General features: G+C 40.8%; 1 protein-coding gene across 6 annotated transcripts; it reads right to left on the bottom strand.

The window, feature by feature from the left end:
* Window positions 1–478: 478 nt before the first annotated feature.
* On the bottom strand, window positions 479–26,030 carry LOC134356192 (E3 ubiquitin-protein ligase SIAH1). 6 transcript variants are annotated; one of them, XM_063066920.1, is made up of 3 exons: window positions 25,881–26,026; window positions 8,981–9,250; window positions 479–3,889 (listed from the first exon to the last, which is right to left on the bottom strand). In XM_063066920.1, the coding sequence occupies exon 3, from the start codon at window positions 3,885–3,887 to the stop codon at window positions 3,039–3,041; it is 849 nt and encodes a 282-aa protein (XP_062922990.1). In that variant the 5' UTR covers window positions 3,888–3,889; window positions 8,981–9,250; window positions 25,881–26,026; the 3' UTR covers window positions 479–3,038. The 6 variants fall into 6 exon arrangements, with proteins under 6 accessions (XP_062922990.1, XP_062922989.1, XP_062922991.1 ...); XM_063066919.1 differs by having other exon boundaries at window positions 25,852–25,991; XM_063066921.1 differs by lacking the exon at window positions 25,881–26,026 and adding an exon at window positions 18,547–20,313.
* Between the last annotated feature and the right edge of the window lie 664 nt (window positions 26,031–26,694).

Below are 26,694 nucleotides of genomic sequence, written 5' to 3'. Positions count from 1 at the left end.
CACTTTATTTGGAATGCTTAAGACTCTATCCACCAACCCAGTCCAATTAAGAGTTTAATTTTCACATTGTTTTGATTCAGTTTGCTAAATTTACTGGAGAAAAACTACTGCGACAATCTTCCTTCATCTGATTTACCACTCCACCTAGAAATTTGCACCGTAACCTATAATTGATGTCTAAAATGATGATACTCAATATACTTCATTTAAATATCAGGTTTGGACCACAAATGAGACTACTGTAAAAGATTTCACCTAGCAATTGCAATTTCAGGAAACAGCTTCAAATCATGCTCCACAGTCCTATTTGACTGTAACATTGTTAAGACTACAAAGAATTTAAGAGTATTTAAGGTTTCCTTGGTTAAAAAAAAGCCCAAAGTTATAGCAAGAAAACTCAAGTTTCTAGCATTTTTCCTTAATCTTAAGTACCATTGTTCCAATTGCTAGAAGAAGCTGACCATTTAAAAACAGGGTGATATCAACTTTTATTGGAGTTTAAAATAAGCATAAACACACAATAAATCAAGTTTCAGGCAGAACAGTATTGAAAGGGTTTAACCGTAACTCTTACACAGTATTTACTGTACAACAGCATGGTTAAAGTGAATGGGCCACTTACTATAAAGATATGTCTGTGTAATACAAGTGGTTTTGGGTAAAATGTCACTTGTAAGTGTTTGAGGAAGAAAGTAACTTTAAAGAGCCAGTACATTGCACAACAGGTGGCTCAATTCCACAGACTTTTACAAAAAGATCTGCATGACTGAATTACTGCCGAATAGCTGCAGAAAAGTTCTATTCACTTTGGAAGGATTTTGAAAAGGGAATGCTTCTTTCTCAAGTGTAAATTATTACAATTTCTGCAAAAAAAAGTTGCAGCCAAACTCAAAATTAGTCACAACCTGAAAGAAATTCAATCTTCAGCAAATTAATTACAGTTTACAACAGGCCAATCTAGGATTTTTGACATTTTAAAATTAGTGGACAGTTATATTTTTTTGAAGATATGCAAGCCTTTATAGTTATAGATTTAGTCAAGTGTAGTATAAAATAATCCAGTTGCTCCTAGCATACTAGATGCCACACACTTTAGCTGCAGAGTTCAGTCTTTATTAGTTAACACAATTAAATACTGTTAATGTATTATGTGGTTGTCAATGTAACACTGTAAATAATGGCAATTGATTCAAGGCTGCTTTCCTTAAAATAGGATTTGGGAAAAAAATTAAATTCCTGTCTTTACAACTTACAAAAATTGGTTTAACATTCTAAACAAATAGCTTTTAAATTTCTGAGTTAAACTCAGTCTCCCATATTACATCACCTTGTAATGTAATACTGCCAACCAAAGACAAGCATTGTCCACATTAATGACTGCATCAAGATTAGTTCTAGTCAAGACTCCTGCAAGATACATACAAAAAGCATCTTTAAACATAAATGATAGGATTATTATGTATAATTTCATTAGATGCATTGGTGCAGGTGGGAATGTTAGATTACTTTTTCAAAACTGCAGACGTTTGAAATATTAAATGTTTCCAAAGTACTTAAACCCAGCGGTTTTTTGTAGGATCTGAGGAAAGATTAGGTTATAATAAAAAATAGGTCATAAATAGATCTTGTACATTGTTACCTGAATAGTTCTGATTACTGGAAGCCATTTGATAGATAACTAATCTAGATGTCAGAGACTAAAGACACAATTATGACCACAACTGAACCATCACTTACACTAAAATGACAGTGTTTGTTGAAAACATTTAGGCAAGAACCTGCATATCATTAAAACATGATCACAAGAATTAAGCAGGATTAAATGAAAGGATCAATTTATCTTGTACAATTTTTTTTTTAAAAAGTGTGCAACTTCTACATTTCAGCAAGATGCTGAACTGCAGAACACTTGGATAGAATAGACTGGCTTGGCAATTCTTAAATCAGCTATTCACAGTTAACTACAAATAAAACATGTTTTAAGCAGGCTTGTCATAACCAATAGTGTTCTCTTCCAAAAAGGGATATGTACTGAAGTTTACATTCATGCAATAACACCAGCTTACTTTCACCACAGCAAAAAGGATATGAACAATTTATTTTTTAATATTCCATTTTATACAATTAATTATTCCATCCCAAAAAAGGGGGAGCAAGATAGCACCACTGAGGAAACTTTGTTGGAGTAGCAAAGATGAGGTTTGGAGTAGCAATGTTGGAGGAAAAGCAGGAGGCCAAGTGTCTTTGTGTATTAGATTTGAATAAACTTCCGAAAGTTTAAAACAAATTTTCAGATACATATGCACCTTTTCTAAATAACTAAAATGTATAATGTTAGTTCAGTTATCCACTGTACAGTGACAATAGATAAACTCAGGTTGTTTTTTTTAAATGGAGTTAAAAGTACTTGCCACTTAAACCAATTTGAAATGTCAAGAGCTCAATTACAGATGCTAAAACTCATTATTAGGACAGATTATAGGCTCCTAGCTTGTAAACCAAATAGATATTAAATGAACTTAAATAGCTCCAAGTGGCTTCTTGTACAAAAAAAGGAAGGGAAATTTATTGATGAAAATCTACCAAGTTTATAAAAATAGCCATACACAGAAAATTTACACAAAACAGCAGCAATTCTATGTAGTGACAAATGAGAAAAGCAGCAACTTAAAACTGCACAACATGGCTTGTCAGTAAAGACGATCAGAACACAACAGTTTAACACCTTTAGCCAAGTACAGTCAAAAACTAACAAGATTGTAGCACTTGCAAGTGTTTATGCCCATATTCTTTAGGCTCCTAGCACTATTTTCTACAAAAAAAATGTCTGTTCAGTGGTTTACTGCATTTACAATTAGTGTTAACTTTGCTGTAAGCCAGTTCTACATGTTAGAATCGATACCCAAACTCAACAATCCACAAAGTCAGTCTGATAAATGCTTGGCGGCAAGAAAATGTTGCACAATGTTCAGCTTGATGTACAGCATTTACTGCCCCATTACTGGCCCCTAGCAAGAGATTTATGAAATGCAATGGTTTCAACACATTGATATTGTTACATTAATTCCCAAATTGCCATTTTCTGCAAAGAGCTGTGCAATGCTAGTGTCAAAAACTAGGCAGTCACTATTCATAATTGCTGTGGCAATGCCCTCGTGAATCGATCGAGGAGTTGCTTCCCAAGTCAATCGCCGTCTGTGGCCATTCAGCTCAAGTCTGTAAGCAAAGTTTTCAGCTTGTTTGCGTGTTCCAATTAACTGCACGATGGCAAAAAACTGCTGGTGGCCATCGTACTTCTCTTGTTTTTCCAAGACCAACATAAAATGGAAGCCAAAACAGGACTGCATCATAACCCAATCTACTGCACCTGGAAGGTTTATGTCTGTGGCCAGGAAAACTATGTCCTCACCCTGCAAGGTTGTAATTGACTTGTGTTGATGCATCAGGTGTGGCATTACAGCATCCAGAGAACCCTGCCATTTACAGGAGGCACCAGGGCAAGGACACGAGTATGGTCTGAACTCACACAGTTCCTCATGGTCTGCTTTCTCTGTATGTGGTAGTGTTATTTCACAACCTGAAGAGGCATACTTACAGGGAAACAGTACAGAGTTAGCCACTTTTTCCATGGCCAAGTTACGAATGGAGCCCAAAGGGCCCCTGCAGGTGGGACAGCATGTAAGCTTAGGACGACAGTTGCTGCAGACAAGGTGGCCACTCTGGCACTGAAGAATTGGTGGGAGCACATAGTCAAAGCAAACTGGACACTCAAAAAGACTTGCTAAATCACTATTGGAAGCTGTGGTTCCTGTCAATGCAGGTACTCTCTGGGCAGGGGTACACTTTGATGTACCTGTCGGAAGTGCTGTGGCAGTCTGACGACTCATTTCTGAAAATAAAAGGAAAGGAAAAATATTAGAAAGCAACATTTACTTAACCATAAAGTGACAACTTTCAGCCAATTAAGGATCCTTCATTTTCTATCTCAATACCAACAGACGCCAATATCTGCGTCCTGATTGTTACCAACATTACAGAGCTGACTCCTGATATTCTCCCATTTGAAAGTATGCATACATGGCCCTGCAGGGAGACAATATCCTGATCTTATAAATTCTGAAAATTCATTGTAATCATACACACTTCACAAACAGCTGGTCACACAATTCATGTATGGCAGTTGTAATGTTGATCAATTTAGAAATAAATCCAGTTTCCGGCCACTTCAGAATTTTTCAGTATTCTTGGAACTGTGCTTTTGATCAGTCACATTATAGGCATTGGGACTTAATAACAAATCGTTCTATAGCGCATTTCCTGTATCTCTTGGTGTTTCAAATTTTCTCCCATATTCCAGTAACACACTTTATTCATTGGCCTTTACCATCCTTTCTGTAGAATGTTCTATTCAGTTCCAATTTCCATCTCAAGTGTTTACTTGTTTCCTCCAATGTTCATTCTTCCTTCTTTGAAGTTCTACAGAAGATCAAAGCATTCTGACGTTGTCTGAGATGCAGACCATTTCCAGCATCATTTACAATTCTTTGTTACAAAAATCATTGAAACTTTACGTTGTGAATTTACTCTTCACCATACTGAATGGCATACAACTCAGCCCACAGGAATATACCATTAAAAAAATCTATTATGCATTCAACTGAACCTTTCCAATCTAGGAAATTACACTTATTGATTTTTTAAAACAACAACTGGTGCATTTCACATCAGCCTTGAAGTGGAAATTGCAAGTGTTAAACTGGCTATAATAATCCAAGCAATGCAAATCACTCCACTAACCAGCCACACGCTGAAAATGGGAGCGTTTAAGAGGTGGTAATTTTCCCCTAAATTTCCACAAAGCAGTAAACACTAATGTCAGTTTTAGTTATGATCTTTAAAAAAAAACTACCAGCTGGGGTTACAGCTCACTCAACAGTGGTCAAGTTGAGCTTCCTTTGACTTTGGATGCCAAGTATCACAATCTCACTGAATTAACTCAGCAATTAAACCTCAAAAGCAAAAATACTGCTGATACTCAACATGTCAAGATCCACTACAGGGAGGACAATAACTCTGGGGATAGAAATCCAGATCACTGAAAGACAGAACCTAGTACACTGGGAACTGACAACAGATCAGAAGAGAGCATGTTATTAAAATGGAAGAGAAATTCTTTTTTAAAAAAAAATGGCAAAAAGTGGTTTGCACAGATAAATGCCAAGTCTAGCCAAATTGACATTTGATCAAATACTATCAATATCCAAATTTGAAAGTACTTAAATACAGTTAACTCAAAGAATTTGAGAACAAGAAGCTATGGATTTGCCAATAAACATGCAAATTTTCCACAGAGAAATGTAGTTTTAATAGAATACCCAAATGAAACAAACAGAAAAAAAAAGAATTTAGGGTCATTATGTTAATGATGCAAGCCAACAAGCTGTCAGTTCTATACACAAGCATTGGTAATTCATTTTGGTTATACTGAACACAAAAGCAGTACTACCTACAGGTGGTATTGGAGAACATAAAATTCAATACCAGAACTGATTTGCTTAACATAACAGACCAGAAATTTTAAAGGAAAAGAAAAACATGTCTATTTAACACAGATTAACTTGACCAAAGCTGTGCCATTACCAAGGCAAATGATTTGAATCTCTGGTCTCATCTGACCCTCAAGAGCCCTCAACTAAGCTCACTACGTTTAGATGTCACAATTCCAATGCAGACTCCCATGCATCATCCTTCATAATATTAAGGCATTAAGACACCATGCGAAAGTTGCTCTTCTCAGCTCTACTTGGATCCAAGGCATCTCAGCTTGACAATTGCATTAAGCAATCCCTCAAAATAAAAAAACTGAAAATTTTAATATTTTAGGAAAGTCAGTGCTTTGACCATCAGAAATACGAACTGCCTTGAAAGAGATCTAGACTTAATCTTTAAAACTAAGTACTTCTTTTGTAAGAGATATTTTGTAGAATATAACAATGTTAGAAAACCACCTGATTGACCACTTTTCTTTTTGGGTGGAAAAAAAATACAACTACCAAGACCAGTAATCATTGGCCAAATGATTATCAAGCATACTGGTTAGAAGTGAAAAATATTATGCACTCACATTTATGGAGTATTGTGAAAGAGCACACAATTGGTGCAATTAAAAACAAGGTTCTTTTGAGCAAATGCTTGAAATAACAGCACCAATTGTGTAACATTATTTAATCTATATATCTTGAGTGTTCCTGAAGTTTAGGTGACAGATTTTACTTTTCAACACATGCAACATTATACAGCTACTAAACAAAACAGAAATTGCACCCATCCCCTTCAAGAAATCTACTGGTCATGATTTACGAGTGCAAAGGCAGGAGGTCTACCCTTCAGCTTTAAAAAAAATCACCAAAACCAAAAACCTAGCAAACTACACATGCAAAAACAAAATATATTGGAGATTGTTGTTTCGAGGGCAAACAGGCACCATACCTAACCCTTTTCACACAATAGTTTCTAGTGAATAATCTAGCAAATCATACTTCAATCCAACCATTCGCTGTAAACCAGGTTAAATAGTTACATACATTTACAAATGAAACAAATCTTCATTTCCAATCTCTTCAATTTTGACATTATAAATATTTTCCATACTGATCAGACCAACTAGAACAAACTGAATAAATCCTTGCCCAAATCCTCTTACGAGGAAGTGAACTTTCAGCTCAGCATTAGGGGAAGTATTAACCCCAATCCCACTAGCCTTCTATCACTAAAAACACCTGTCCTCTACTAAATGTTCTAGATAAATCAGGGCTGTTAGGAAGACTGAAAGAACCTTTGGATGTACACTAGATTACCAGTAGCCCCTGAAACACCATTCATGAACAATATTTACACATCTTGGAGTTCATACAAGTAGCCATACATTTCCACAAACATTCCCAAATATGCTGCAATTTCCAATTCTCTTGTGAAGAATACCAAGTAGACTATCTCCGAAACATTCAACACAATTATGGCTAAATATCCACTGAAAACAACAGGAATTCTGCAGATGCTGGAAATTCAAGCAACATACATTAAAGTTGCTGGTGAACGCAGCAGGCCAAGCAGCATCTATAGGAAGAGGTGCAGTCGATGTTTCAGGCCGAGACCCTTCGTCAGGACGAAGGGTCTCGGCCTGAAACGTCGACTGCACCTCTTCCTATAGATGCTGCTTGGCCTGCTGCGTTCACCAGCAACTTTAATGTATGTTGCTTAAATATCCACTGACACAGGTTCACCATCTTCTAGATGAAATGGTTTCTGCCAATCCCAGTTCTAAATGGCACACCTCATTTGAGGCCGTGACCTCTGGTTTTGGACTCGCTAGCAATCAGGGGAATACTGTGGAAGTAGTCCAATTCTCAAATTGTTAGCAGGAATAAGATACCCTGCAGAAATCTATATATTTGGTAATATTGGACTAATCAAATATCTGTCCAAATATACCCATCTTGTCATCCAAAAAGAATTCTGAAAAACCTTCATGATAGAACTTTTTAAACCCCAAAGCCTAATTGTTGCATATTAAAATATTTTCATCATGTTACCTTATTTACAGCTACTGAAATTTAACTACAAAGCCTTTTTTAAAATATAATGGCAAATCAAGTTCACACCAGGAATCTCAGGTAATTCAATTTTCATAAAGGAATTGATCATAGTCCTCAAAGGAGAGCTAAATCTATACTCTAACTTTCACATACATACCACAACTTCTGTTAACACATCTTACCGTAAAGATAGCCACAAAATTCCAAAGTATTGGTTTCTGCCCATTAGAATTGTAGCATTTAGCTTACATCTGTCCTTTCAATCTAGATCACTTGACTTTTACTTCAATTTTAATTTACCCATAGATTCCATCAACCTATCTCCTTGACGCAAGTTATTCACCGTGTCTTACACTCAACACATGCTTTTCATATTTTGCACAGTTCCAATAAAAAACTCAAAACATAACTAAAGATCTATGTTGACCAACTGGCTGGTGTGTTCACCAAGATCCTTAACCTCCTACTTTGGCAATGTGTGGTACCCACCTGCTTCAAGCAGGCTTCAATTATACTAATGACCAAGAGCAGCGTGGTGACCTGCGTTAATGAACATCGCCTAGTTGCACTTACATCCACAGTGAAGTAGTGTTTTGAGAGCTTGTGATGAAACTTCTCACCTCCTGATTGAGAGGCAACTTAGATCTGCTCCAATATGCCTACTAGAGCAACAGGTAGCTATATTCAAGTTTGCAGACAACACTGTTGTGGACCTATTCAACGTTAGTGATGAATCAGCATACAGGAGGGAGATTGAAAATTTGGCCGAACAACCTCTCAGTCAATGTCAGCAAGACCAAGGAACTGATTATAGATGTCAAGAGAAAGAAGCCAGAGGTCCATGAGCCAGTCTCAGAGGATCAGAGGTGGAGAGTTAGCAACTTTAAACTCCTACATGTTACTATTTCAGAGGACCCATCCTGAGCCCGGTATGCAAGTGCAATCACAAAGAAAGCATGGCAGCACCTCTACTTCCTTAGGACTCTGCAGTTTTGGCATGACATCTAAAACTTCTATACACAAGAAACAAAACTTCTTTGGAAGAGTAGTGGAAACTGTATTGACTGACTGCATCACAGCCTAGTATGGAAACACCAATGCCTTTGAATGGAAAATCCTACAAAAAGGTAGTGGATTTGGCCTAGTACAAACTGGTAAAGCCTTTTAACTATTGAGCACATCTACATGAAAAGCTGTCATAGGAAGGTAGTATTCATCAGAGATCCCCACCTTCTTTGGAGCAAGATGATTAAAGTTCGCCCAGATCTACATAGATGTCTCTGGGCTTTTCACACCTTTCGATTTTGACAAAAAGCAGTACCTGATGGAAATTAGACAGCACATTCCTTTCTTAAATAAAGCATAAATTTGATGGATGTTCTTACCTTTGTAATTAAGTTGTGGCTCCAGCAAACCAGGTAGGACATTCTTTTCTTCATTTAAGGTGGCTGGAGTGTCTAACAAATTGATTGTACTTTTGTATCAATAGTCCATTGACTTGGCCGGAATGGTTATCAAACTGATTGTTCTTTTGTATCGGTGGCCTTATAACTTCTGACAATTCTGACATCGGGCAGTGAACTTGTAGAACCGCCGGGGAGATGAGAAAGGGTCTCTCCCTGATGTCGGGTCTAAGTTCACTCGCCGGCTGAGCTCTAAGAAATAAACGCGTGAAAAGATAAGTAACGATCTTTTTGTGCTGTCATTATTTGATCCAGCAAAGTTGCATTTACATTTGGTGCCGTGACTCGGATCCCAACATAGGGAACATCTCTCTGGGCTGAGTAGGCAACAGGGAACTCGAATCGAACACAATTTGAGTAGCAGGCGCCCTGAGATACTTTACCTCTGGCTACTCCCCGTGTCCAACCAAGCATTTTTGTCACACTCATATACCCCAACTCTCTGCTTTCTATTAGTTAACCAATCCTCTATCCATGCTAGTACATCATCCCCAACTCCAAGCATCCTTATCTTATGGACAAGTCTTTTATGCAGCACCTAATCAAACACCTTCTGGAAAGGCAAGTAAATAGCACCCACCTGTTCCCCTCTATCCACTGCACTCGTTATATCCTCAAATGACTTATTCCTTTCCAGATTCCTTGCTATTTCTTCTTTAATGATAGCTTCAAGCATTTCACCCCCCCTCCCAAAAAACAACAAACTGGCCTATAGTTACCTGCCTTTTGTGACATTCGCTGTCTTCCAATCCCCCAGGACCTGCCCAGAGTCCAGACGATTTTGGTAAATTATCACCAAAGCCTCTACCTACTATAACTTCTACCATTTCTTTCAGTACCCTGGGATGCATTCCATCAGGACCAGGGGACTCATCTACTTTTAGGCCCACAAGTTTGCTCAGCAACTCTTTAGTGCTAGCTATTGTATCAAGGTCCTCACCTCCCATCGCATCCATAACATATCTGTTTAATGTACACTATTAGAGAGCTTTCTTGAGAAGAGCATGCTCTGTCAGTAACCTGTCTTTTCAATACACAGGGCAGAGCACCTCTACAACCCACACCTCCAATCTCATTTCATTGTGTTTATTTGTTATTCTGACTTAGATGAGACCACATTTTATGAGTGACTAATGCAGAAAACCAGGTAATTACAAAGGGTTCACAAACGTCCTATGACGTGGTGCAACACAGTTTGACCATTATGAAATGCTGTCAGCAGCTGGTTATGAGGCACGTAAAGCCTTTCTACCAGCTATATTGGACCCTTTCCAGTTTGCTTATCGCTCAAATCAATCCACTGACAAGGCAATAGCCTCTGCCCTCCACTCTGTCCTGTCCCACCTGGCAAATGGGGTCACATACTTCATATTGCTGTTTATAAACTTCAGTTCGGCATTCAACACCATCTTTCCCTAGAAACTGGTGGGGAAACTGTCCTCGTTGGGTCTTAACACTTTCCTCCGCAATTTGAAACTGGACTTCCTAACAGCAACACCACAGTCAGTCGGTGTGGGCAGCAATGTCTCCAGCCCCATTACGACGAGCAATGGCACTCCCCAAGACTGTGCTCAACCTGCCACTGTTCAAACTGTTGACACATTACTGTGTCGCAGGATCCAGCTTAAACCATGTCATCAAGTTTGCAGATGACAGTGGCTGGCCTCATCAAGAATGATGACAAGACAGACTTGATGATATGAATCGGCTGGTGTATTGGTGCAAGAAGAACCACCCAAGCCTGAATGTGGAGAAGATGAAGGAAATCATTGTGGACTTCAGGAAGGTGCAGATGAATCAACCCCATCTGTGAATAAATGCCTCCTCCATAAAGAGTTAAGAGCACCAGATGACCTCAGCTGGTCACTTAATATCACCTCTGAGCAAAACACAGCAACACCTCTGCTTCCTTAGAAGATTGAGGCGTAGGCCCCCCCCGCCCCTTAACTACATTTCACAGCAGCACCATTGAGAGCGCTCTGACAAGTTACATCTCCATCAGTATGGGAGCAGTTGTGCATTAAACCAGAAGCCCCTACAAAAGGACTGAACAGCTGAGGGGATCATAGGAGTCTCCCTACCATTCATCCGGGACATCTGTCAGAGCACCGTGTATGCAGGGCCCTTAGTATTATTAAGGATCTGACCCATCCATCCAGCATCCTCTGACTTTCTACCATCAGGCAGCAGACCACAATGCATAAAAACAAGAACGGTCAGGATGGGAAACAGTTCCCTGCACTCCGCCCCCCCCCACCCCCGGCCATTAGGCTTCTGAACTCCCTGTAGCATTGTATCCAAAGTGTCGATGGTTAATCTGTTTCGCACCTTGCAATATTTAATATTAATGCACTTCAGTTAGTTATTTATGTGTGATTCATCTGTAAATTTGACCCTCATCTTCAAGTGCTTTATATACACCTTGGTTGAGACAGATCTTGATGCACCCATTCTTCACTGCAGTTCAAGGGGATAATTAAATATGTAATTTGTTACTCAAAGATTCACAGTACATTATCAACGTATAAATTATACAACCTTGAGATCTGTTTGCTTGCAGGTAGCCATAAAGAAACACGAAATAACCCAATTAAAAAGGGAAATAAATAAAAAGACCAACACCCAATGCACAAGAAAAAGGAAAAAATAAAGCACGCACCAATTGAAGTGAACATTCCAAGCTAAACAGAGTCCTCAGATCTGAACCCCAGAGCAGCATGGAATAGGCCCAAAACCTCACTTTATCAGTTCCTATTAGCAGGCACGGAGAACAGCAGCTGGAGTAGACCCAGCGCCAGAGAGAGAAGTGAACATCAGCGAGCAAGCAAAATGGGCTCTTGCCTTGGATCCCAACACCCTGTCTTTTCCGTCTCTGTGCCAGCATTTAAATTGACCAAACAGAACAGCAAAACGCTCCGCTGCCCTGGAGAGGAGAGGGACATTGTGGAGAGTGAGTGAAATCAGCACTCACTTAACAGCAGATTAACCTTGCACTAGGACCCAGCTACTGTGAAGGGCTCAGGGGCTAAACCATGCCACACAGTGACTTGCTCTGGGCCCAGATTTCACCACCCAGCTTGAAGTCACTCTCAAGCTCTACAAATCAGCTTGGCATCCAGTGATCCAACCTTGCACCTGGGCCAGCTGTATGGGCATTGAATCTCTTCTGCCCCAACTTCTCTCAGAATGCTTTTAAGAATCATGTTATGAATTCTAGTCTGTGACTAAAACCAAAGTTTCATCGATAACCCTCTAATTTGCACAAAAAAACTCTGCAATTTTTTTTGCCCAGTGACAACATGCACACACTGCATAATTTCAATTAAAAACAGTACAAATAAGCCAATTCTAAAATCTGCAGACAAAATCACCAACTCCATGTTGTCAACATTGCTTGCATCAGAAACGTGAAATGAAATGTGATTGTGAGATCATGAAACATACTTAACATGCCAATAGGATAGAGGGCAACAACCTCTTGTGTGTAGTTTAAATCCCTTTGTACACTAGCAACAAAGATGTGCATGAGCACCTTAGAGGGGACATTGCCAATAGTGGGCCAAAATATAATGTCCTCTGTATTTAATAGGTCTAAGTTCTATTGGTGGGGGTCGGGGGGAGAGGGGAAACAGCATCACTACTCAAAGGCCTTGGACTCTGCTTTTAAATCCAAGACAAATTTTATGAAAACTCCAGTGCTCAAATTGAGGCGTATATTGCTGCATGTAGCACTAAATTGACAAGAAGAACTGCAATCACCCCCTCCCTCACCAGACCAACACCTGGGTTGTGGGGAAGACCAATGTCAGGGCCAGCATGGTGTATATTGATGAGCACACTTTACAGTGCCAACACATCTTACTGTATGTTTTGATGAACATTGACAAATAAAGCTGATTTTATGAATCAATTGCTCCAGTTTTAAAAAAGCTTTTCACAAATTGAAATCAAGATCAACATAAAATGTAAAAGCCTGGTAATTTTAGGTCCCACATAGCTACAAACACAATCCAGATAACACAATCCACATATCCCCGATTCTGGGCTCTCCAGCCACTACAAATATCTGAGCTGCAATGTTATAAGCATCACCAAGAACCCCTTATTCTCCTGGTTTAATCAACTTAAATCTCATGAAAGAATCTTGGAATTTCTTGATTAGCTCTAGCGAATGTTTGTTGGCTCAATCGCTCGCAGACAAGAAGTGCACAAAATTCCAGATGGAGGATGAAAGCAAAGTGACAGGACAAATAATGATGACAAATGGGAGGTAAAATATCAAACATTGCAAAATCCTAAATAACATACAAATACTTGTACTATGTAAAAAGTTAGTCAGCCAGAGGGGATTTGGAATTACACAAAACAACTAGTCTGCAAGCCAACTTGAAGGCTGACCCTCAAAGCACCATTTATTCCAGGAATCTTGATGTACCCATTCTTCACTGAAGTACCTGTTGTTCAAGGGGATAAACTGTTGAAATGGGAGATCAGTAAAGCCATCTTACTTTAGCACCTTTTCTTTCTACAAGCTATATTAAAAGTTTTATCCCATGAACTTACAGTGGAATAGCACAGGAGATAATGGCACCCAACTTGAAAGAAATCATTCAAAAACTGAAAAAGTTCAGTACAAGTGCTCTTGTACTTTACTTTTGGATGCCAAGGGATAGTGTTGGATAAAGAACAATATTCCCTGGAGTATGGGAGGATAGGGGTGACCCTATCATGAGGGGTATGGGTAAGGTGGACAGTCAAGCAACCTCCCAACCCAGTGCAACGGAGTCCAAGACCAGAGGCACAGATACAAAAAGATGAAAGATTAAAAGACTTGAGATAACTTTATTTTACTGAGATACAGCGCAGATAGGCCCTTATGGCCCTTCAAGCCACCCAGCCCAGCAACCCCAGATATAACCCTAGCTTAATCATGGAGCAATTTACAATGGCCAATTAACCTACCAACCTTTACAGCTTTGGACTGTGGAAGGAAACCTGAGCACCCAGAGGAAACCCATGCAGTGAAGGAGAAAATAAACTCCTTATAGACAGCGGTAAGAATTCTTTACAAAGTACCTGGAAAGTACATTGCAACATTTATGAAGCAATGGGATAGCTGCATGGAGGAATAAGTACACAATGGTTGTAAGTCAAACACAGGCAGCTGGGATCAGCAGTGAGGATGCTGTGATTTGCGTGGACCAGTTGAGCCAAAGGGGCTGATTCCATGCTGTATGTATTACGCTTCCTTGAAAAAGGTGGATAAACCCTGTGGAAATAACCCTGAAGTCTTTATGAATTTGTAACTTTTGTAAAATATGTAATGAAATTGAGTCTATGAAATCCTAAGGTGCTTTGCTGGTTCAGGTGAGAAAACTTATAAGTGTATTTTTGTTACATGAGAAAGCTTTTTTTTAAAAAAAAATGACAGGCAGTGGGAGAATAGTTTCTCAATTATAACACTCCAGTAAGAGAATGGTGGGCAACTATCCCACATTATGACATAACCATTGGTATAATAATAATAAGTTGTTATTCTTTTGTGATTGTGTAGTATATTTTGAGTGCATGCACAGTTAATCTTTCCAGCTATCACCAGTGGGATGTTCTCAATGTTCTCTAAGTTGTAACAGAAGCAGTTGAGCAGAGAGTACTGCAGCACAACTCATCTCATGCCCCATGCTGCACAGAACATCGCATATCATTTGTGAAAGAAAGCTCCAAGTCAAGGGTGTACAGCGCAAGCTCACAATCAAGCAAACTTTCTTCGGCCAGTGATCGGTGTGTCAAGGCCAACCTGGACAGGAAAGGCAGTTTCCCGGAGCAAATAGTTTTCACCACATTGCGTCCAGATATAATCGTATGGTCTGACACCAGTAGAGAAGTGGCCATTGATGAACTCTCAGTCCCCTGGGAAGGCAACATCGATGAAGTCCATGAGCGCAAGTTAACCAAGTATGCAGAATTAAGATCAGAGCACAGAGACAGAGGGCAGAATGTCTCATGCTATCCATTTGAAGTAGGCTGCCGCGGGTTTATTGCCTTCACTTTCCAAAAGTGGCTGCGTGACCTTGGCTTCACTAGAAGAGAGATCAAGTCAACCAGCAGGGCTGTAGCTGAGGCAGCAGAGAAAAGATCAGCATGAGTGTGGACCAAGTATGTTCAGAGGGGCAGATAGTCAGACAGTGTATACATATCTAGCAAACCCTTCAGTAGTTGCATAGTCTGCTCTTCAGGTGTCTATCTGTTCGATGGAAGCGACCAACAACTCTGATAGAGGCAGATGCCAAGTTTTTAAAGCTCACTAGTGGAAGTTAAGTGCTTTATTACTGCTGGCCCACCACCTCGAGGGAGTCTTGATCATAAGTGGGTTGAAACTCCTGAAGACAGGTGGCAGATTAACTGATGATTCCACTGGTGATAGCACAGGACAGCTAACATCTTAGTCCAAGTGTATTTTTTAAACTCTAGGACTAAGAAGAGTACATTGAAAATGGGTAGCTGGTGACCTGGACTAGGAAAATGGGATTTTGTTTAACTGAAGTTTGAGAATATTATTGGAATATTCAAAATCATTGATTACTGTACTCATATCTTAAATTTTTTTGATGATTACAGTGTTGTCATGAAATGACAAAAGGAAAGTAGAAATACATCTGCAACCCTGAAGACATGAACTTCTAACTTTTGTAAATTACATAATAAAATAGGATCTATGAAATCCTAATGTGCTGGCTTGAGTGAGAAAGTTTACAAGTGTATTTGTGTAACCTGGGAACAAAACTATTTTCTTTTATGTTTTACGGCCAGAGGGGTTGCTTGATAACAGGGGGAATATGATGGAACTTCTAAAGATCAAATATGTGAATGAGATAAGGATGAAGATAACAGAGGAATGTAATGTTATGGAATGGAGCAACCTAATCACTGTTCTTTATTTAAAAAGGTGTAAAAGTACTTGGTTGAAACAGAAGATTGGAGCTGTATTTCCAGACAAAACTTGGATGGATGTGCATCTCCCCTAGCAAGTAAAACAATAAATGCATTAATAACACGATCCACTGAATTTATTTAGCTTGTTTCTTTCTTTATATTATTGAACTCCTTTATATTGACTGAATTCCTGCCTCAGCAAAGGATTTGGACCCATTGCAATTTTCCTACCACCACAACAGCAGATGCAATCTCAATGGTTCTCCACATGGCTTTAGACCACCTAGACAGCACAAACACCTATGTCAGGATGCTGTTCATCAACTATAGCTCAGTATTTAACGCCATCATTCTCACAATCCTGATTTGAGAAGCTGCAGAACCTGGGCCTCTGTACCTCCGTACCTCCCTCTGCAAGTGGATCCTCAACTTCCTAACCAGAAGACCACAGTCCGTGCAGATTGGTGATAACATCTCCTCCTCGCTGACAATCAACACTGGGGCACCTCAGGGGTGTGTGCTTAGCCCACTGCTCTACTCTGTATACACATGACTATATGGCTAGGCAAAGCTCAAATACCATCTACAAATTTGCTGACGATACAACTGTTGTTTGTAGAATCTCAGGTGATCAGGACATACAGGAGTGAGATATGCCAACTAGTGGAATGGTGCCGCAGCAACAACCTGGCACCCAACATCATTAAGACAAAAGAGCTGATTGTGGACTTCAGGAAGGGCAAGACAAAGGAGTACATACCAATCCTCACAGGGGTCAGAAGTGGAGAGAGCGAGCAGCTTCAAGTTCCTCGATGTCAAGATCTCTGAGGATCTAACCTGGTCCTAACATATCCATGTAGTCATAAAGAAGGCAAGAGAGCGGCTATACTTTATTAGGAGTCCGAAGAGATTTGGCAGGTCAACAAATACGCTCAAAGCTTCTATAGTTGCACCGTGGAGAGCATTCTGACAGGTTGCATCACTGTCTGGTATGGAGGAGCTACTGCACAGGTCGAAAGAAGCTGCAGAACGTTGTAAATCTAGTCAGCTCCATCTTGGGCACTAGCCTACAAAATACCCAGGACATCTTTAGGGAGCGTCCATTCTTAAGGACCTCCAGCGCCCAGGGCATGCCCTTTTCAGGTAGGAGATACAGAAGCCTGAAGGCACACACTCAGAGATTCAGGAACACCTTCTTTCCCTTTGGACACTACCTTACTTTTTTTTAAATATACACTGTTTTTTGCACATTAAAAAGATCTATACAAGTAATTGATTTACTTCATGTTTTATTTATTATTTTTTCCTCTCTGCTAGATTATGTATTGCATTGAACCGCAGCTGCCAAGTTAACAAATTTCACGTCACATGCCAGTGATAATAAACCCAATTCTGAAAGACCTAGCTGAATGGTACATGACAATCCAAAAGGTGGATAAATCCCAAATTTCCACATCTTCTCTGGCCACAGAATGTGAACAGATGTCTGAAGGATAGGAATTGCAGTACCTTTACTTGAAGGGAAAAACTGGTTTACAGAAAGGCAATTACAGTAAGTGCAATACCTGGTGGGGAAATTATTGAAAAAAATACTGATAGACAAGATTAACCTGCACTTAGAGGGGCTGGAATTAACCAAGGTCAGTACACACAACTTTCAAGAAGAAAGACAGCCTGACTAAACTTGAACAAGTTTTTCAAAGAGCCTAGAAAGAATTCATTAAGGCCTTTGACAGCATACTAAAGGGAATCTCGCTCAATCAAGGGCCCCCACCATCCAGGCCATGTTCTCAAGAATTCTTGATGCCACCATCAGGGAAGTGGTACAGGAGCCTGAGGTCCCATATCACCAGGTTCAGAAACAGTTATTACCCCTCAACCATCAGGTTCCTAAAACACAGTGGATAACTTCACTCACTCCAACACCAAACTGATTCCATAACCTAAGAACAGGAATTCTGCAGATGCTGGAAATTCAAGCAACACACATCAAAGTTGCTGGTGAACGCAGCAGCTCTTGCCCTCTTGCCCATCCTCTGGGTCTCCCCCCACCCCCCTTGTCTTTCTTCCTGGACCTCCTGTCCCATGATCCTCTCGTATCCCCTTTTGCCTATCACCTGTCCAGCTCTTGGATCTATCCCTCCCCCTCCTGTCTTCTCCTATCATTTTGGATCTCCCCCTCCAACTTTCAAATCCCTTACTAACTCTTCCTTCTGTTAGTCCTGACGAAGGGTCTCGGCCTGAAGTGTCGACTGCACCTCTTCCTACAGATGTTGCCTGGCCTGCTGCGTTCACAGCAACTTTGATGTGTGTTCCATAACCTAAGAACTCATTTTCAAGGACTCTAGAACTTGTGTTCTCAATATTAAATGTTATTATTTTGTTTTACTTTTTGTATTTGCACAATATGTCTTTTGTACATTGGTTGCTAGTCAGTTTTGTTTCAATGATTCTATTGTGTTTCATTGTATTTTCTGTGAATGCCTGCAAGAAAATTATCTCAGCTGTATATGGTGACATATATAGTATAGATCGACCTTCACTAATCCAACTACCTGTAATCCAGTTCCTTCGATAATCCGGCACTGATTACGCTTAATGTGATCCTTCTGTAATTCAGCATTTTCACTAATCCAACACTCCTCAGGTCCCAATGATGACGGATTAGTGAAGGTCGACCTGCATAATACATTTACTTTGAACTGTAAAGACAAGAATCCAAGGAATCCAGGATGGCTTGATAAAAGACAGAATATTATTTTTGCAATTGGAAACCTGTAACTAGTTGAGTACACAACAGATAAGTGTACAGCCTTGCTGTTGGTTGTGTACGTCAAGGATCTAGAAGCGAACACAGGAGGCATGAATAGTAAGCATGTAAATGACAAGTTAGTGTGTAGCTGATAGTGAAGGGGGTAGTCTTCAGGCATAGAAAGATACTGATGAGCTGGTAAAATGAATGTAACAATGGCAGATTATATCCTGACAAAGTGCAAGATGGTGACTGCAATAACAAGACGAGGATAAAAATGAAGAGTAGAGCCTAGGAAATACCAGGCAAGGACTTCGGTGTAATGTCTAAGAATTCCATCCAGGACATAAAAACAAGAGCAGGGAAATCAAAGTACAAAAACATAATTAGTATCCTAGCTGTAGTTAGGGTCATCAATTATAGGAAGAATGCAACTACACTGGAGGTGTTATTACCTAGAGCAGGGGTGACCGACCTTTTACATTCCATGCGTCAATTTTTTCACACTAGAGTTCAGATGCGCCATACAACTCTTGTACCCCCATTCAATTCTTAAAAATGTTAATATAGACATTTAGCATTTTTTTACATGATATATTGACTTAATACAAAAACAAGATAAACATTACTTACCTTAATGAAACTTAATACATTTTGTCTTTTGATTTCTTCCTTTTTCCTTAATCACATATTCTTTCCGTAACTCAGACCCAAGCACTAGCTTCAGTTTTCCTTCTATTTCAGTCTGATGTTGTGTCTATTAAGATCATGTCTTCTATTATGTGAGGTGTTTTCACAAACAATGCACAGCGGTTTTCCTGACTGACCCACTATAAATAAGAACTCATTTTCTCACTGTTCATTGAATTCATGTTTACTATCACTTTCTGCTTTTCTTTTGCTCATTTTATTTTAACTGAATGTATAAACAAGGCTTAATTTTCAAAAAAGTACAAAACTGCAAATGTTCACTAAGGATAAACAAAGCACAACTCCGTAGTGCAAGAGTGTCAATTGTAAACTGACTGGCAAAAACCTGCGACACACCGCTGCTGCAGACGCCTGGCACCTCAGGATCAAACAAGCATCAAACATGTATTGAACAGTTATGGAACGACTGCAGAACAAAAGTTCTTCTTTCCTAGTTTGACTCATTGAACATTTTTTTTCAAAAAAAACAACACAGATTAATGTGAAAGAACATTCATTAAAAGATGTGTATGAAATAATAAAATTGCTAAAAATAATTCTGAAGTTTTAGATTTATTCTCAGTAAAACCCATTTCCATCTCTAAGCTACTTGAATTCCTGTTATAGATCTTTTCTCTACACATCGGTTTTTGGTTAATACTTTTTGCCTGAGTAGGCTTACTTTTTTTTATCATCATCACTGGGTGCAATGCACTACTTCTAATCATCCATGCACCGTAGGTTGCCCACCCCTGACCAAGAGCATTTCAGCTACAGAAGAGAACGAATTGGGTCAAATTTTCTTGGAGCAACAGTAGATTGTGAGAAGACAACTGACATTCACAACTGAGAGGGGTACATGCAGGATCATTAATGAAGAAGTTCCCCCCCCCCCCAAAGCAAAAATATTTATGACCAGATGGCACAGGTTGAGGCAAGGGACAGAATTCACTCCCACACAGGACAGTTAAAATCAGGAATGCAGTGTCTGAATGGGTGGTGAAAGCAAAAACTCTATTTAGGTGTTCAGATAAACAGACAAGTCCACAAGACATAGGAGCAAAATTAGTCCACTCAGCCTATTGAGTCTGCTCTGCCATTCCATCAAGGCTGATTTATTACCCTCCCCCTCATCCCATTCTTCTTCCTTCTCCCCTAACCTCTTACTAACCTCTGCTTTAAATGACTTGGCCCCCACAGCTGTCTGTGGCAATGAATTCCAGAGTTGCCACCCTCTGGTTCAAGAAGTCCCTGCTCACCATTCTACAGGGATGTCATTGTATTCTAATGTGCCCTCATATCCACTACAGAAAACATCTTCTCCACATCCACTATCTCAGCCTTTCAATAACCACACCCCCCCCATTCTTCCAAATTCCAACAAGTACATGCCCAGAGCCAAACACTCCTCATACATTAACCTTTTCATTTCCAAAATCATTCTCAAACCTCCTCTGGAACCTCTCTAATGCCAACACATCCTTTCTTCGGTAACAGGCCCAAAACTGCTTACAATACTCCAAGTGTCCATTTCTTGAGGTGGCTAAAGAGCTGGACTTTGCACATGATTCAAGTCATTCTACACATGAACAGTAGACAGCATCCTAACAAGCCACATCACTAACAAGAGGAAGTCTGCATATGCCGGAAATCCAAGCAATGCACACAAAAATGCAGGAGGAACTCAGCCAGGCCAGGCAGCACCTAAGGAATAAAAAAAAAGTACAGTCGATGTTTCGGGCCGAAAGGGTTTTCCTCAAACAGGAAGACGGATCAACACATCCACCCACTAACACCAGCTTTACTTTATTTCCTGTCACCGTATATACCGCCTAGCATCACTTCATGGACATGCAATCAAGTTATACAAGCCATCTTATGTATTTATATTTGTGATTTTATTATTTTGTTCTTTACCGTTCCTTTTTTCTGCTGCATCAGATTTAGCGCAAGTTACTTCATTCTCCTTTACACGCGTGTACAGGAAGTGACATTAAACAATCTCAAATTCTGGAGTACAGTCTAACCAATGCCTTATGCCTCAGCATTACAGTTACTTTTATATCCTAGTTCTCTCAAAATGAATGCTAACATTGTATTTGCCTTTCTTACAACGGACTCAACCTGCAAGTTAATTTTTAGGGAATCTTGCTGGAGGACTCCAAGTCCCCTTGCATCTCTGATTTCTGAACTTGCTCCCCATTTGACAAAATAGGCTACATCTTTATGCCTTCTACTAAAGTGTATAGCCATACACTTCCCAATTCAGTATTCCCTCTGCCACTTCCTTGCCCATTCTCCCAACCTGTCCAAGTTCTCCACAGACTCCTTGCTTCCTCAACACTACCTGCCTCAAATTTGGCCACAAAACCGTAACTCCATCATCCAAATCACTGACAATGTGAAAAGAAGCAGTCAAAAAACAGATCCCTGTGGAACACCACTACTCACCAGCATCCAACAATAAAGGTGCTTTTATTCTCACTCTTTGCCTCCTGCCAATCTTCTATCTATGCTAGAGGGCTCATCTTGTTTAGGAGCCTCATTGACCTTGTTTACTTGGATTTTTAGAAGATCTTTGACAACATCCACTGACACCTTTGTTATTTCCTCAAAAAAATTCCAACAGATTTGTCATGCAAGATTTTCCCTTAATGAAGCCATGCTGACTTCAGCATATTTTATCATGTGCCCACCCCCCCGCCCCATACCCTGAAACCTCATCCTTAATGATTTCAACATCTTCCCCACCACCTAATTCAGGATAACTAGCCCATAATTTCTTGAAAGATCACTACCAATGCCTCCATAATTTATTCTACTCCTGCTCTCACTGAAGAAAAATCCTTATGGAGTTCATCCACCACCTCTTTACTACCCCATTACTACCTCTTCAGCACCATTTTCCAGATGTCCGATATCCATTCTTGCCTTTTTATTCTGTATATCTCTGAAAAAAAACTACCTTCATATTTCAGCTTTTCTCTCCTTATTACGCGCTTTTGTTTTTAAAAGAGAAAGTTGCCTTCTCCTAGTTTTTCAAACCTTCCAAATCAGAATGAGGCTTACCACCAGCATGGGACATGCAATTTGTTAACTTAGCAGCAGTTCAACGCAATACATAATCTAGCAGAGGGAAAAAAAGACAAGTAATTCAATTATGTATATTGAATAGATTAAAAGCATGCAAAAACAAAAATACTGCATATTAAAAGTGAAGTAGTGCCCATGGATTCAAAGTCCATTTAGAAATCAGATGGCAGAGGGGAAGAAGCTGTTCCTGAACTGCTGAGTGTGCACCATCAGGCTTCTGTACCTGATGGTAACAGTGAGAAAAGGGCATGCCCTGGGTGCTGGAGGTCCTTAATAATGGATGCTGCCTTTCTGAGAGACACGGCTCCCGGAAGATGTCCTGGGCACTTTGTAGGCCAGTACCCAAGATGGAGCCGATTAGATTTTCAACTCTGATACTTCTTTCGGTCCTGTGCAGTAGCCCCCTCATACCAGACAGTGATGCAGCCACAGTACAACTATAGAAGTTTTTGAGTGTATTTGTTGACATGCCAATTCTCTTCAAACGCCTAATAAAGCATAGCCACTGTCTTGCCTTCTTTATAACTACATTGATATATCGGGACAGGTTAGATCCTCAGAGATCTTGACACCCAGGAAGTTGAAGCTGCTCACACTCCACTTCTGATCCCTCTGAGAATTGGTAAGTGTTCCTTAATCTTACACTTCCTCAAGTCCACAATTAGCTTCCCTCTAATTTTTGCTAAACTGTATGCCCTTTTTGCTGTTTTGACATCCTTTGTCAGTCTCCGTTGCCTCATCCTCCCTGTAAGTTGCTTCTTAGGGATGAATCGATCTTGTGCCATCCAATCTGCTCGCAGAAACTCCAGCCATTGCTGTTCTGCTGTTATCCCAGCTAGTCAATCAACTTTGACCAGCTCCTCTCTCATGCCTTTGTAGCTCCATTTACTCCACTGTAATACTAATACATCCGATTTTAGCTTCTCCCTCATGCAACAAATGGGATTAATATGACGTGATAATCAGCCCTCACAAAACAGGGAAACTGTTAAAATAGCAACACACATCAGAGTTGCTGGTGAACGCAGCAGGCCAGGCAGCATCTGTAGGAAGAGGTGCAGGGTCTCGGCCTGAAACGTCGACTGCACCTCTTCCTACAGATGCTGCCTGGCCTGCTGCGTTCACCAGCAACTTTGATGTGTGTTGCTTGAATTTCCAGCAGTTGCAGAATTCCTGTTGTTTGCGTTTAAACTGTTAAAATAACTTATTTTCTCAGTGGAATAGCATACTTCTGTCATACCCAACTCTATTTGGAATAATGGGCACTAATTGTAGAATATTTACTACACTTGCCTAGAAAATAAGCCATGGGAACAAATCAATGCATTAGAAACAATGGGATGAAGCAGAATACTAGATGGAACATCTTCAGCATGACAAAAGAACCAAGGAAGATACCCTCAAACCTTGGAATTCCAAGACCAAAGGCGAAATGGTAAAGAACAATCCACAAACTGCAGATGCTCGTGGGAAAATACTCCTAATTCTAGAAAGAAACAGAGGAAAATGACAGATATGTAGGACATGGTAAAAATTGACACAAAAGAATTCAACTGGGGCAGTAGATCAAGATTTTTTGCCATGAAGTTGTCTCTTTGCAAAATGTTAGCTGCTTCCCCACTCCCTTCAGTCATCAATAATCTAGTCCATCAAGTATCAAGAACCATAGCTAGTGTCTATATTTTAACTTGAACCTAGACACTGATAGAGGAGCCAAGTAACTATTTTACACTTAAACGTTAGAATCGCGACAACTTAGAAAAGGATCCTTTAGCACTAGGCCTAATTTGCACCTGCTGCTTCTGAATATAATGTAGTGCTGCATGCATTAGCTCCTGTAAGTAAATATTGTATTTATCAGCAACGGTTTCAAAAGCCACTAGGCCAAGCCTCGTAAATTCAAATCAAATTCAAGTTTAATTGTCATTCAAACCATACATTCGGCTATATCCATACATACACGGATATAGCCGAATGCGACACGTTCCTCTGGGGCCAAGGTGCAAAAACACAGACATTCAGAATTACGAGGAAGGATAAAAAGAGAGAACGTAGTCGCGTCAGATAACACATTTTAAGTGCAAGTCTCGCAAGTTGATGGTTCCCTGCAGTCCAGTCTGTAATTCCATCGACCCAACACTGGAGGGCAGCACCGTCCAAGAGAGGCCACCTCCCCAACCGAGCCCGGACGCCTCTCTACAACGCAAACTGGAGGACTGAGGCCTAGGTCTAGCTACAACCAAGGCGACATTGCTGCCTCGATGCCTGTCTCACCACAAAGCAGGGGAAGCAGACCAGTGGCAATCAATGTCTAGCAGGGTCTTGCGATCGCAAAAGCAACGTCCAAGACCATCACTCGCGGTTCCACTGCACGCCGCCTTCGCGCCAACCCGAAGGTACCAACTCCGGTGCCTCCGAGAAGCAGGCGGCAGCAGCACCGGCACCGACACCGTCTCCACCCAGGTCAGAGCTTGAACCCAAACTGGCTACTCCCCCGGCCCGATTCGCCTTCTCCGAACCGCCAGCCGGCTCTTACGACACCCCGGTCGGCTACTGCGAACAATGAGCGGTGGACCTGCTGCTGTACAGGTTGTTATTAGAGTCAAGAGTAGTCTTACTATATATAAAAAAGCACATTTAACAAGGGGTGGGGGGAATGCACCTTTGGTTGGCCCCCGAGAGGCCGCTGTGTGTCTACGCAAAATAAGCCATGCAAATATCAACAAGAAACAAAGAGCCCACTCATCGTGCATCTTTCGCCTATACACAAAACCACTGGGAGAGTCCTATATCAAGATTACTTTATACTCCACGGGGTGGATAAATAATCAAGGCATATTACTGCTGCCATTTCATCGCTGCAGAACCGAAACGTTAGACACAAGCAGTCAGACTTCACTATCCTTCAGCACAGGGTGTCGCACCACCACCACGTTTCCCGATTGTGTGAGGCCGGAGAGGAGAAATAAAACACGCCAGGCCAAACCAGATGGAGCGAGTGTTTACAAAGAGACTGAACTGCAGAGGCCCGCGGCCTAGCCGAGCTCCGCCATGCTGGCCGTCAGCCTGTCGGCACAATAAATAATCCGGTACAACACGCCGCTGTTCCACTCCCGACAAAAGCGGCGGCCCTATAGCCGAGTGTGCAAGCTCCTCAGCGTACATTTTGTTTAAAAAAAACACACCAACACAACACGGCCGGGCCAGAGGTCGGACAACGGGCTCACCCAGCTCCCTTTACCAATAGCCATTGCCCCGACCTCCTCACACATAATAAATAAAACGTGTCCTTTGTACTTTCAGGTCCGATTTACAATCGCCTTACCTGCACCGCAAAGCAAAGTGAAAATGCACCTTATGTTTCAGGAGCGCCTTGCCGATCGCCCTAACCAAGCAGAGCAGGTACGCACCCTCAGCGACTCCCGCTCCGCTCGGCGCCTTTTGTCCGGAGAGAAAACAACCGCCGCGCTCGAGCCAACGCCAGCAGCACGCGTTCACCTGCCCGGCATGACGCGTGTAAATTATTCTCGCCCTCCACCAATCAACGGAGGCAGATAAACCCCGCCCTCTCCACAGGGCGCGCGGCCACCCGCCCGCGCTCGCTCCCGGGGAAATCCGAGCTTCCCCTCCGGCTCGCTTTGTTGACTTCGGGCCGCTGGGGCGCCTGATGGAAGTGTTTTATCAGGAAAGGGCGCAGACATCTGTGTGATAAGCTAGGTTTTCTGATTATATCGAAGGAGGGACTAATATAATACAGTCGAAATCTTAGTTGTTTTCTCTTTTGTTATGGAATATTGATATTCATCCCTGGCTTCTCTAATACTCTCATGGAATAGCGCTGCTCAGGACCATTGACAAGTGGGATATGAAGCCACAACAGCCCAATAGTTTTCAGAGGCAAGAATGCAATCAACTGATTAAGAGTAAATATATCAACAAATTATTTGGAGCAATACACAAAGTGCTGGAGGAAGTCGGCTGGTCAAGCAGCAGCTGTGGAGGGAACTGGACAGTGGATATGAAGGGTTTCAACCCAAAACATCAGCTGTCCATCTCCCTCCATGTATTCAAGATAGAAGATTGTATATTGTCATTCTTCAGTACAAAAGTGTGAAGGAGAGTGAAATGATCGCTACTCCAGTCTAATGCTGCATAACAAAAACACAAT

Source organism: Mobula hypostoma, chromosome 14, assembly GCF_963921235.1.
Source record: "Mobula hypostoma chromosome 14, sMobHyp1.1, whole genome shotgun sequence".
NCBI lineage: Eukaryota > Metazoa > Chordata > Chondrichthyes > Myliobatiformes > Myliobatidae > Mobula > Mobula hypostoma.
The sequence above is the reverse complement of the archived record's forward strand: the minus strand, read 5'-3'. Positions and strand labels throughout refer to the sequence as shown.